General features: G+C 44.0%; 2 protein-coding genes across 2 annotated transcripts in view; one reads left to right on the top strand and one right to left on the bottom strand.

The window, feature by feature from the left end:
• Positions 1–13,517, bottom strand: part of LOC117352063 (nitric oxide synthase-interacting protein-like) — a 742,171-nt gene that overhangs the window by 60,845 nt on the left and 667,809 nt on the right. The window lies entirely within an intron of this gene.
• Positions 68–5,454, top strand: SDHAF2 (succinate dehydrogenase complex assembly factor 2). Its single transcript, XM_033928094.1, has 4 exons — positions 68–221; positions 3,601–3,806; positions 4,253–4,362; positions 5,186–5,454. Exons 1-4 carry the CDS (start codon positions 189–191, stop codon positions 5,314–5,316), a joined length of 480 nt encoding a protein of 159 aa, XP_033783985.1. The 5' UTR covers positions 68–188; the 3' UTR covers positions 5,317–5,454.

Raw genomic sequence — 13,517 nt, 5'->3', positions numbered from 1 at the left:
GTCGGAAGCCCCCGGAAACCGAGACGGGCCCGCCGAGCTCACGACAGCAAGCAACACACCGCGAGGCTCCCGCGCCACACCGGAACTTCCGGTCCCTCCTCCTCCTCCTCCCCCCCATCGTCGACGGCAGAAGAGGTGTCGCCGAGAAAACCATCCGCCGGGGCCTGGTCGCTCGGCAAAGGCTCGTCATGTCGATGGTTCCGGCGCTGCTCCGCAGCAGGGTGAGTGGACTCGAGGCTAAGGCTGGCGTTTAGTGTCGGCCTCTGTCCGCTTCTCTGTAGTAGCCGGGTTACCCAGTCCAGGAGGGAGACTGGCCAGTCCTGGATTTCTGCCAGCCTCATCCCGGTGCATCATGGGAACCGCAGCACTGATTTCCCAATGGATAAGAGTGGTGGGCTACAAATGTGGTGCTGTTTGGGGATTAAATAGAAATAAAACTAAAGGTATTCTTATTGGGCTAACTTAGTGCATTGTTTGATTAGCTTTCGAAGGTAACCTGTAAGTTTCAAAAGTCTTCCTCCAGACCTAGCTCTGCATAGGTGCTACCTTTGGGGGCTCCCAACAGGCAAACTCCACTGCTCTGACCAGAGAGCATTCACTTGTTTGGGAATTTAGCATTCCCAATCATTTAGAAAAGTTGACTTCTGGGTAGAGGTCTGCAGGGGAGCGGGGGGTTCCCGCAGGAATCCCCCCCTAACCCACGGGACTACCGTGGGGACCCCCCTCTGGCCCACGGGATTTCCACGGGGACCCCCCCTCTAGCCAACGGGACTCCCACGGGGATGGAAGGCTTTGGAAGCGGGGTTCGTCCACATCATATAATGGACACGTCAGCCTTAGTAAAAAAAAAAGGGGGTTTATAAGTGAATTACCTGAACAGAAAACACAAAAAGGGTTCCACCAAAGAGATTCCACAAGGAAAACAGCAGCGCAAACACAAAAGAAACTGTGGAATTGATGATCCTGTCAGAAGGAATTTTTATGGGGATGGGCGGGGATGGAGGTAATTCCTTGCGGGGACGGGTGGAGACGGAGAGGATCCTGACGGGGACGGGTGGGGATGGAGAGGATCTTGGTGGAGACAGGCGGGGATGGGTGGGATTTCTGTCCCCGTGCAACTCTCTACTTCTGTGCATAATGTTATCATACAAGGGATCTTCCTAACTGTACTATACTTTTAGTAGCTGTTATGAGGGGTAAATATCCCCATTTCTCTCGTATATGATTTAGTATATTTTCTTGTCTTTGGTTGTTTGTTTGTTTGCAACTTCCCAATACATAAATGTTATACTTTTTTTAAAGGATTTGTATCGCTTATTCCAGATCACTGATCTATCCACGTTCAATTGTATAAATTTACACGGATCATTCAGTTTTATTTAAACAAAGTCCTTTAAAATGTTTATTTGTCTCTATTCTAAATCTGTTCAATGATATGGCATCAAAGGATTTCTGTGTGTAGGTGTTTTTGAGGTCAGGAACTTTTTCATTATCTGTGGTATTCTTATGGTTACCATAAGTCCAGGAAAACCCGGACGTATCCTCTTTTTAAAGGACTATCTGAGTGTCGGGACGTTTTAAAAAAACTATAGGAAGTCTGTCCGGGTTTGGTGGCTCTCCTGACTCCCCCACCTACCTCCTCCCCGACCAATGTAATTCAGACTTCAGGTATTAGCAACGAGGTGTGCCTGCTGCCACTGGCCTGCCCCGGAAGCCACCTTTCTGTAGGTTCTGCCTACGTAGGAATAGGAAGTTGCTGCAGAGAGGAGGCTTCCGGGGCAGGCTGGCGGCAGCAGGCTTACCTTGTTGCTATGCCAGCTGCCCGTAAATTGAATTACAGCAGCTAGGGAGGAGGTAGGTGGGAAAGTCAGGAGCTAGAGATATCTTGAGGGGAAGCAGCATCAGAGGTTGGAGGAGAGAGGGCTGGAGAAAAAAGCTTGGAGGGAGGGCTGGAGAAGCATTATGGAAAGGAGAGAGTGCTGGAGAAAAGAGCATGGCGCGTTTTAGCACATTTTAGCGTGCACTAAACGCTATCGCGTCCATAGAATATAATGGACACATTAGTGTTTAGTGTGCGCTGAAAGGGCTAGCGTGCCTTAGTAAAAGGACCCCATAGTAAGCCTAGGTGTTTGTATTTCAATATTTGGTACTGGAATTCACATTTTTAATTTATTCTTTATTAATTAATTTTTTTTCTAGGAGCCTCAGCTTATCTTTAGACACTGATTCTGTTTTGCAGGGCTTTTCACTCAACTTGTAAAACATAGGCAGTGGAATAGGGTGGCCACAGGAGGGGCCATAGACCCACCAATATTTTTCCAATGGCATCGGCAACTAGAGAGTTTGGGGCAGGACCATAGATTGGTTTGTTTGGCCCCTATCTCCAAAAGGATGTACTGCCCCTGTATGCGAGTACCGAGTTGTAAATGATTTAGTGCTAGTGCTGCCCAATTTAGGGAAAAAATTTTCAATTCGATTTGGCCTATTGAATAGATTTTTCAATTCGATTCAATTTGCTTTTTCCATGCAATTGGCTTTTATTATTATTATTTTTTTTTTTCAAACATCCTGTCAGGTTTATTTTGTAGCCTCTTCATCCACTCCTGTTGGTCTCAGGTTCTGGTTTCTGTTTGTCTTCTGTTAATTCGTTCACCAGGGTTTACTGTCTATTTGACATTTTCTTCTTTCTCCGAGCTCACCATGCATCTTCCATCTCTTTATCTTCCCTTCCACTGCCATATCCAACATTTATATTTCTTTCCCACTGTCTACCTCTGTCTTCATGCCTTGTGCTCTAGGTCAAACCTCTCTATTCCCCTCCATGCAGCATCTCTCCCTTCCTCCCCTCCATTACCATGTGCAACTTTTCTTTCTCTCTCCTCATGCCCCATCTCGCCTTGACCTCCACCCTATGTCCAACATTTCTCTCTCTCTCTTCTCCATGCATGTCTCCCTCTCCTCTACCATATGCAGGATTTATCCCTATCACCCCTTTCTACTTCTTTGTTGCATCTCTCCCTTCCTCTCCTCCACTCCACGTCCAACAATTCTTCTCTCCTCTCTTCCCCATCCCCCTGTGCAGCAGCTTTCCATCCCTCTTATCCCCCTGTGCAGCACTGTTCAGAGCACTGCCTCTGCTGGCCAGCCACCACTGCTGCTTCTTTAGGAGGCCCAGAGGTATGTCGGGTCTCACTAGGGGGTGGGTGTCACTGAATCAGTGAGTCTGATTTGTTTTGGAAAACAAATTGATTCAAATCGATTCACTTGTGTGACTGTTTCTTGTTGGTTTTTCATTGCCTTTCCCAGTCATCCTACCCCACTGCATCCCAGCAAAGGTTGGATACTCATTTACTGATAAAAGAGATGAGTTCGAAATTGGGGTCTAGGCACAGAACGCATGAGGCCTCATTCCATCAACTTAAGAGTGGGCAATTTTAACTTCTTAAAGCCCAAAATACCAAGAACTTGAATTAATTAAGTAGCAGAAATTGCTCTCTTGCTAGTATTTTATAATGTCTTGGAACAGGATATTTTTTTTTTCCAAACATATGTCTGAAATATAATTGATGTGTCTTCTCTCTTGTTTATTATTCCTAGTAGCTGTCTGTAGGACAAATTTTGTCCTGTCCCTCTCTTGTTAGACGAGCTTACCGTGGTGATTCTCCCAAAGACTCTGGGAAGGATTTGATTGAAATCCCATTACCTCCTTGGGAGGAACGTCAAAATGAATCTCTGGAGGAAAAGAAAGCACGCCTGGTATATGAAAGCAGGAAAAGAGGAATGCTTGAGAACTGCATTCTCCTCAGGTGATGATCTGCTCCCTTGTCTTTCTCTAGACCAGTGGTAGGCAATTCCGGTCCTCGAGAGCCGGAGCCAGGTCAAATTTTCAGGATATCTGCAATAAATATGCACGAGATAGATTAGCATCTCAAGGAGGCAGTGCATGCAAATCCATCTCATACATATTCATTGTGGATATCCTGAAAACCTGACCTGGATCTGGCTCTCGAGGACCGGAATTGTCTACCCCTGCTCTAGACCTTTTGTGTGGCAATCAGGCAAAAATCCAACAATGATTCCAAAGGCTGGTTTTGACTGTTGATGTTTGTCACTAAGTAACAATAGTGAGTTTGAAGAATTTCTACCACTAAATTCTCCCTCATAAGCTCATACATATCTTTTTTTGGCACCCCCCTTCTAACACTCATGTTGTTTAAATCTTCATGCCAGTTGTTCTGTGATTTTTATTTAGCCTGTTTGCAAAAGAATACCTGAACACCATGTCAGTGAAACAGCTGTCCTTATATGACCGTCTGATCAATGAGCCTAGCAACGACTGGGACATTTACAACTGGGCAACAGGTATGGGGGTCATTCAGCCTTATCTCAGCAGTGAGGTGGGTGACTTACTGCTGGGTACCAGGTATTAGATTGCATGGCAGAAAGGATTAAGGAAATGGGTTTAGAATGCAGCTTTAGAACTAGCAACAAAAAATGAGGTTGTAAGAAATAAGTAGTTAGAAGTTCTAGTGCTCTTACCTGCTAATTGAAGCAAGATCAATAAACCAGGGGGACTTTTACTAAGGTGCACTAGCCGTTTTAGCGTGCCTTAGTAAAAGGATCCCATGGTTTGGTAGTTTAAGTATGAGTAGGAACTCTATAAATTATTAAAACTCCAGTCAATATTAACTGCATTATACATGATAATCCCTGTGGTAAGTCTGATTATGTTTGGATGCTGTTGTTCCTGAAAACTATGCGGGCAATATTCAAAGCTTGCTTATGATCAGGCAGTGATCAAATGATAATGAAATTGAATCAGGTTCACAGCTTTGTGCTCAAGCACTGACCAAATTTTGATTTACAAAACAGTGGTTTGTTTTCTTCAGCTTACAAGTTATTTAGATGCAATGCATGAGCCTTAGTATGACCATGGGCAAATACAATTAGTAGTGGAAAAATATACTTCATTTAACCTTTACTTGTTGGAGGTGAAGAGCAACAATCCTAATTAGGCTGGGAGACACTAGATAAAACTGAATCTGCATGAGCTGCAGCTATTGGTCAGATGGAGGAAGCAGCTAGGGACTGTGAAGATCTTGATATCTAAAAACAGAGACATGTCAGTGCAGTCCCACCTGTTAAGAACCTGAACCTAGTTTTTAATGGACATTCTTTTTTTCAGGTACATTGCCAGCACCTGAAATTTTTGACAACGAAGTCCTGGACATGCTCAAAGATTTTGTTAAGAACAAAAACATGGAGAAAAGATTGCGGCAACCAGATTTGGAATACTTATTTGAGAAGAAAAGCTAAAGAACTGAGAATATCCCAGGAGTCCTCTCTCAGATACTTCTCATGTCCCCCTCCCTCCCCCATCTCCAGCCTTCTGTTCTCATACACAGATGTGTCCAGTCTCCTCATTTCATAATTAAAACACACAGTACAATGCTATTTTAGTTCTAGTTTTTATTCAGTTACAAAACAAGTCATTTTTGTTCTTATTTCATTCTAGTTCTGACAAAGGTGTTAATAATTCTAGTTTTTGTTCAGTGCTCTTCCGAAAATATTTGTCATTATTTTGTGAACTGAATAAGAACTATTCCAGTTCTTGCTGTTATTATTGTGAGCAAAACGGAAACAATTACAACCTGAGCATGTGCTATTACTGACATTGGTGGTTCAGGGAGATAGCAGTATTTTCAGCACCATTGAGGGTGGTGTTTGGCAGGGCTTGGAATCCCTGCTAGCTACCACTAATTGGGCCCCTTCTACAAAGCCACGATAGTGATTCATGCGCAGCAAATGCGACACAGCTCATTCATTTCCTATGGGCTGCGATGCATTTGTCGTGCCGGGACTCACTACTGCAGCTTTGTAAAAGGGGACCATAGTGCACTGCTGTTGCCGATAATTGCAGATTTAGTGCATGAATCCCTACCACCTACAAAGTAGGTGATGGTAGGAGCTTATGTGCTAATGGGAAAATTTAGCACATAGCCATTAATACTAAAAATTGGAAAATCATCCATTTTACACCAGAAGTAAAAAATGGCCTTAGTGTGTGGGAACGACCCATATAAAGGTAAGCTAAGGTCATTTTTTTTTTTTTTAACTGCTGTTTAGTTAAAAAAAAGGCCCTTAAGTGCATATCCTCTCTTACCAAATGTGATCAAATTGATTACTTTATTTACAGTAATATGTAGAAATAAAAAGCAATAAAACAAAAAGAATCCAAGTGATAACTTTTTTTATTTGCAATTTGCAATTTTTATTTGTTTTACTAGGCACAACAAAAAGGTACACTAGCGTATCAATAAAAGAAGTACAGACACCAGGGAGAATAGAGAAAACCATAGCATACCTATACCATCAAAAGCTACAGAATATATAATACAACAACCCCCCCCCCTCCCAATAAAAGCAAAACCAAATATACTGGCTTCAAATGGTTTGTACGGCAATCATAAAACAAACAGTTTACAAAGTCTACAGAGTCACAAGCAAACAAGTCCCACAGCATCCAACTAACCAGGGTGTCTTCCACCTCCAGGTAAGTACCCCAGATGGCCATAAATTGCTGCTACTTGCAGGTCAAAAGCGCCGACAGCCTAGGCCGGTAACAAACCCCATTCAATTTGTCCCGCATCTGCTGGTGGGTCAGCACCACAGACTGTTTCCAATATTGGGCCACCACCTTTTGAGCCGCTACAAAAGCAAGGGTAAGTAGTTTATCCTGATCCTCATTTAGGCCCTCCACCTGGATTCCCAACAAAGCTATCAAAGCATTTCTGCTTACAGTAACATGAACCAGCAGCCCGATTCAGTAACATGAATCGGGCAGCACTACTGAGCACTCCTACCACATATGCAAGAATGTACCCCTCTTCCCCACACTCCCGCCAGCAATCAGCGGACTCTAATAGAGTCATTTTCTGAAGCACCACAGGAGTGAGTTGCCAATGGACCAACGATTTGACAGCATTCTCCACCAGTTGCGGAGCAAATGCAATATGCTGCAGCCGATAGGCAAGGTCATGCGCTGTAAAGGATTGGTGCAACTCCGCCTCCCAGGCTACCGTATAAGATTCTTTTGGCCGTAGTGCCGCATTAAGCAACTGATTAAAAGAGTAGAGATACAACCCCTTCTCACCGGCTCCCCCAAGAGTTCTTCAAAGCAAGAGCCTTGAAAGTTAGAAGACTGAGGTAGCCGGAGACGCTATAAATAGTCTTTCTCTGGATAACAAATGGAACTGCTCCCTGAGCTCAGGCAAGTCTTTAATCCTGTTCCTATCCCAAATTGCCCAAAACGACATAAGCCTAACCTGGCCCACCTCTGGAAAATACCCCCTTCCCTCGGTTTGAATTCTGTGGAGTGGAGTAGAGGGAGAAAGGAGATCTCACCTGTCCCCATTACCTTATCTCTAGAGTCCCTCTATAAACACATGGTAAGCCTGGTAAAAGGATTAGCTATAGAGAGCACCTCTGTCCTCTGCACCCAGGGAAGATAACGGAGAGCCCTGATATCCCGACAGAGACACGAATTCCCCCTGCTCAATCCGCACCCGCAATTTGGGAGGCTCAGCATGCCATTCTACAATAGCCCGAAGCTCAGCAGCTCGATATGATTCCAAATTTGGCACACCCAAGCCACCTTCCAACTTTCTTCGGAACGTGATAGCCCTAGCCACTTGAGGCCTCTTACCCCTCCCCCCTCTATAAACTGAAAAAGCCCGGTATGCCATTTACGAATACAGGAACTGGATATATCTATAGGGAGTACCTGAAAAATAAAGCAAACAAGGAAGCACCATCATTCTTATGGCATCCATTCTCCAGGATAGGTAAAGCTTATCCCAGTGTGCCAAGTATGTAATTGGTGGAATACAGTTGGGACCAATCTGCTCCCAGCTGGATCCCTAAATACTAGATAGGCCCTTTCACCCACCGATAGGGCAACCGCTTCTGCAACTCCACAACCACCGTTGCCGAAACTGAGAGGTTCAAAATCTCTGTCTTTGTAAGGTTTGCTTTAAACCCTGACAGAGCTCCATATATGCTCCTCTGCTGCTGGAAAGCTCCAAGGATGACAACGACCCTTCAACAATAGCAAGAATATCATCCGCAAAGAGTGACACTTTATATTCCTCTTCATTCACCCTCATGCCACGAATGCTCTGCGTTGCACAAAGGCTTGATAACCAAGGTGAACAGTAAAGGGGAGCGTGAAAATAAGGGAATATACCCCGTTAACTTTAACACAAGCCAGAGGCCCATTATATAGGGAGTGGATCCATGAGATAAAGCACTCCCCCAACCACATCATAAATCGCCAATCCACCTGATCAAATGCCTTTTTGGCGTCCACCACACTGCCATCCAAGGTGTACTACCAATGTGAGCCCTCCACACCAGATTCAGCACCCTCCTAATGCCGTCCGCGGCCTGTCTCTCCCCAATAAAAACCCCATTTGGTCCTGATGAACCAGAGAAGGCATGCAAACATACAACGCTCCATGAGCACCCGGGCCATCAACTTGGTATCAATACTCAACAAGGAGATAGGCCTATAACTGCCACATTGTGTGATGTCTTTCCCAGGCTTCGGCAAGATGGTAATCCCTGCCAGGCGCATAAAATAAGACAACTGTTGCCCGTCCTTCAGAGAATTATATAAATGGACCAGCAAAGGTGCCACCAAAACTCACAATTTTTTTTTTAATAAAAAAGGCCGGTAAAACTATCCAACCGCAGAGATTTTCCCACCTTAAGTGACTTAATCGCCCGCTGCACTTCCTCCAACGTCACATCTGCATCTAATGATTGCGCACTGGAAACAGACAAGGATGAAAGATTTAAGTCTCTCAAATAAGAAAGCATCTCTTCCTCTGTCTTTTGCTGTTCTGGAGTGTAAAGTTCTTGATAGAACTCCCGAAACCGCAGTTGAATCTGCACATCCTCGGAGAGCAACTGACCATTCTTATCTCTAACAGACATGATATTGGATTGTGTTTGTCACATGCGCAACCTATGAACCAAATCCTTACCCACTCTATTGCCCGATTCATAATATTTTAGATGCAACCATTCCAAATTAAACTGAACAGTCTCATCCTCAAGTTTATCCAAATTCATCCGAAGTTCCTGAATCCTATGTCTAGTAGTCCCATCCCCAGAGCCAGATAGATGAGCAGCGATATGTCTCGAGAGCTCCTCTCGTAAGGCTCTTTTCTCTGCCTCTCTGCTCTGCTTCTTAACTGCAGCAATAGAGATGCAACACCGTTTTCAAACTCTCCCATATAGTAAGAGGAGAAAAATCATTCACATTATTATGTTCCAAAAAAATCCATAATAACCCCATCCAATTTGCGTACCACCAGGGAAACTATCATTTAACCACCAGTACTTAGTACCATGTCTCTAAGCCCCCCAGCTAAGATCCATCCAAACAGGCACATGGTCAGACCATGTGATACTTTCGATCTCCGCCACCCTAACCAGTCCACCCCAACTCTTATCGGGACAAACAAAATCAATCCGGGAGTAGGTGTTGTGGACAGAGAAAAAGAAGGAATACTCCTTATCCCCTCCAAAGCTGCCCCTTCCAGCCATCCTCCACATTAAGGACCTCCATAAAGTCCTCAATTTTTTTCCTATCAGCCTTTAACCACTCACCTCCGCCGCCAGTAGAATCCACCCTAGGGTTCAAAACCAAATTAAAATCCACCCCCCCCCCTACTATAAGTTGACCAGACTTAACTGCCAAGATCTTTGGGAGCAGTTCCTCAAAAAACACCCCTTGTTGGTTGTTAGGACCATAAATGTTCACCAGAGTCGCCGGCAGACCATAGTCCCTACCCAAATAAGCCACTTCCTTCCCTCATCTTTCCACTCTTTATCAGCATGTACCTTCAAATGCCTAGCAAATACTATTCCTACCCCTGCTGTTTTCCTTTCCCGTTTATTCGATGCCCAGCACTTTACCCCATACTCATTTGCAGAGAAAATCTTCTCCCCTGTCTTCAGGAAATGCGTTTCTTGAACCAAACCCACATCAACATGTAACCTTTTAAACTCTTTAAGCAACAGCTGCCTCTTGTGAAGAATATTTTATTTATTTATTCAGTTTTCTATACCGTTCTCCCAGGGGAGCTCAGAACGTTTACATGCATTTATTCAGGTACTCAAGCAGTTTTCCCTCTCTGTCCCGGCAGGCTCACTATCTAACGTACCTGGGGCAATGGTGGGATTAAGTGACTTGCCCAGGGTCACAATGAGCAGCATGGGTTTGAACCCACAACCTCAGGGTGCTGAGGCTGTAGCTTTAACTACTGCACCACACTCCCCTAAATTATGAACATTGAAACTGCATACCCACACTACATTACCAGCCCGACCACCTTCCATGTCGCATACTATCTCCAAACCTCCCCGCATATAGATATCCCACTACCCCCCATCCCAACCCCCCTCCCTGTCCAAGTCTACCTCCCACCAAGACTTCAGGAAAGCTCCCCCACCATCATTGTCACATCATAACTAACACCCAAACCCCCCAGACACTTATACTCTCCCACTGACTCCCCCTCCCCAGACAACTCACAGGTGCCCCACACTCACAACTCCTCAAACAGACACAAAGAAACTAGAAGGGCAAGCAAGCATAAGCTGCCCCTCACCACCTAAGCAGAGTAAAGTCGGAGCATACCACGAATGAGCGAGTTTGCGATTCGCGGGGGAACACTCTACAGCGAAACCCCTGCCCCTAGGCAGTAGTGAAGTAGATGTAATAACCTTTTTTTTATTGGACTGACTAAAAAGCAGGCTTTTAAAGGTAATCCTTCTTTTTCAGATCAATAAATCTCTTTCCTTTTAAAGATTCCCCCAACTCATGTTACCCTTACTTGTTTCTTTACTTTCAAAGTGTACATTTCTCCCTCCGTATTCTCTGTGATAGGGGATTAACAGACCCGCGAATACAGAAAAATCGTGAATAACTTTTTCATATATTATTCGCTGTTTTCTATTAAAAACCATTGTGAATATGGTGAAACCGCAAATAACATGGCAGGAGACCTGGCCTGTTCCTGAAGGAGAGGCAAAACACGGTGAAGAAAGTCCCTAGAATCAGCGATTTTCTCCGTAAACTCTTGGAATCTGCGATTTCTCTATGCAAGCTGATGTCATTTGGGGGGAGGAGCCAGCAAGCAAAAAACCACAAAAAATCGAAACCGTGATTTCTGAAACCGCAAATACGGAGGGAGAAGTGTAGTTCTTCCTTTTCCTTATGTGCCAGTTCGTGATTTATGTCTTTGTCCCTTGTCATGTTTTTATATGATTACTTGTTTTGCATCTCATTTTACTGTAAATCGCTTAGAATTTTATGTAAAGCGATCAAACAAATTTTAATAAAGTTGAAACTTGAAAAGCTTAATATCAACAAAGTAACCCACCCCCTATTCCAGGGGTGTCAAAGTCATTCCTCGAGGGCCACAATCCAGTTGGGTTTTCAGGATTTTCCCAATGAATATGCATGAGATCTATTAGCTTACAATGAAAGCAGTGCATGCAAATAGATCTCATGCATATTCATTGGGGAAATCCTGAAAACCCGACTGGCTCTCGAGGAGGGACTTTGACACCCCTGCCCTATTCTATGACTTGGTGCTTATGTTTATGAGCCGAGTGCGTGCATAAGTGCTAGTTTTGTGCTAAGTGGTATTCTACAATTTTAGCATGGGACTTCCTTAGTATGTAAATGCACAAGGGAAGGCACATGGATTTTTTTGACATTCATGTATGTAACCTACAGAATACTGTAAGTTATGTATATATATTCAGGGCTTCCAGTCTCTCATACGTCTTTTGGCACAAACCTCCTATCATTTTCATTGCCCTCTGGACCGCTTCAAGTCTTCATATGTCCTTTGCCAGATACGGTCTCCAAAACTGAACACAATACTCCAAGTGGGGCCTCACCAATGACCTATATAGGGGCATCAACACCAGTCTAATTATGGCAGACACACCGAACAAAAGTGGGCTCAGAACAAGTGCTCATGTAGGGAATTAGAGGGGGCTGGAGAGGTGAGGGGATGACAGATAGATATGTTGGTAGGGTTAGGATTTAAACACAGCTTCAAATAAGGCAAGGCGCTTATGAATCCCATGGCATATAACATAGCCAATTTTAGACCTGTCGCAAACATCCCTCTTGCTGCTAAATTAATGGAAGGCCTGGTAAACGCTGAACTAAATACCTACCTAGACAAATTCAACCTTCTGCAGAACAACCAATCAGGTTTCAGACCCGGCTTCAGCACCGAAACAATTATGGCCTCACTCCTAAACCACCTACATTCCCTTCTCATTCAAGGCACCAGTGCAATGATTCTACAACTGGACTTAAGTTCTGCCTTCGACCTAGTAGATCACACCATCTTAATGAACTGTTTAGAATCCTTAGGCATCACAGAAAATGCTTACAACTGGTTCCAGGAATTCCTTGAGTTCAAATCCTATCAGGTATTCAAAGAAGACAAATTCTCCTTCAGCGGAAAAAACAACTGCGGGTTGCCCCAGGGCTCCCCGCTATCTCCGACCCTATTTAACATCTACCTTATCACATTGGGACACCTGCTACAAAGCCTAAAACTCAACTTTTACATTTACACTGACAACATTACCGTAGTGCTACCACTAACCTGTCTGTCGTCAGACTTTATTAATCTCTTAACCAACACCCTAAAGCAAATAGAGCTTTGGATGATGGCCTTCAAACTAAAACTGAACACAGAAAAAACTAAATTTTTCCTGGCATCTCCCAATGAAAAGATAAAAGACAACACGATTCACGTGAATGGCCGTGATTACAAAATTGACCAAACTATAAAAATACTAGGAGTCACCCTTGACAAACACCTAACCCTGGAAAAGCATACAGATTTAATGTTCAAAAAAAGTATATCAGTCCTATGGAAGCTCCGCACCATTAAAAAATACTTCGATGATTCATCCTTGTACAATCATCCATCTTGAGTACGCTGGATTACTGCAACATTATATATCTGGGAGCTTATAAGAAGACATTTAACAAACTGAGATTAATTCAGAACACTGCGGTCCGGCTAATCTTTGGTTTAAAAAAATGGGAACATATCACCCCATACTTCCAGATACTCCACTGGTTGCCGGTGGAATCCATTATCCTCTTCAAGTTTGCCTGCATCAGCTACAAAGCTATCTTTGGAATGCTACCAACTTACCTCGCCTCTCAATTCATCCTCAACAGCTCTAATAAGAGCTCTCACAGAATAAATCTCTTTAATTACCCATCCCTGAAATCATGTCTTTACAAGAAGTTCCTAGACAGAATGCTATCATTCCAGGCAGCCAAACTGAACACATGGCTCGTAAAACCCATTCTCGAGGCCACTTCATATGCCGACTTCAGAAAATCACTGAAGACCCGTCTCTTTAACAAATTCTAATTCCCAATTCTTGCCCAATCCCCCTCA

Source organism: Geotrypetes seraphini, chromosome 19 (genome assembly GCF_902459505.1).
Source record: "Geotrypetes seraphini chromosome 19, aGeoSer1.1, whole genome shotgun sequence".
NCBI lineage: Eukaryota > Metazoa > Chordata > Amphibia > Gymnophiona > Dermophiidae > Geotrypetes > Geotrypetes seraphini.
Note: the sequence above shows the minus strand (reverse complement) of the source record. Positions and strands in the feature narration are given on the sequence as shown.

Bases quoted from the DNA above. Each gene is read 5' to 3' on its own strand.
- SDHAF2 (XM_033928094.1), top strand. From the start codon at position 189: ATGTCGATGGTTCCGGCGCTGCTCCGCAGCAGG. The intron at 222-3,600 runs GTGAGTGGACTC...TATTCCTAGTAG, and splicing joins CGGCGCTGCTCCGCAGCAGG to CTGTCTGTAGGACAAATTTT. The intron at 4,363-5,185 runs GTATGGGGGTCA...TCTTTTTTTCAG, and splicing joins CATTTACAACTGGGCAACAG to GTACATTGCCAGCACCTGAA.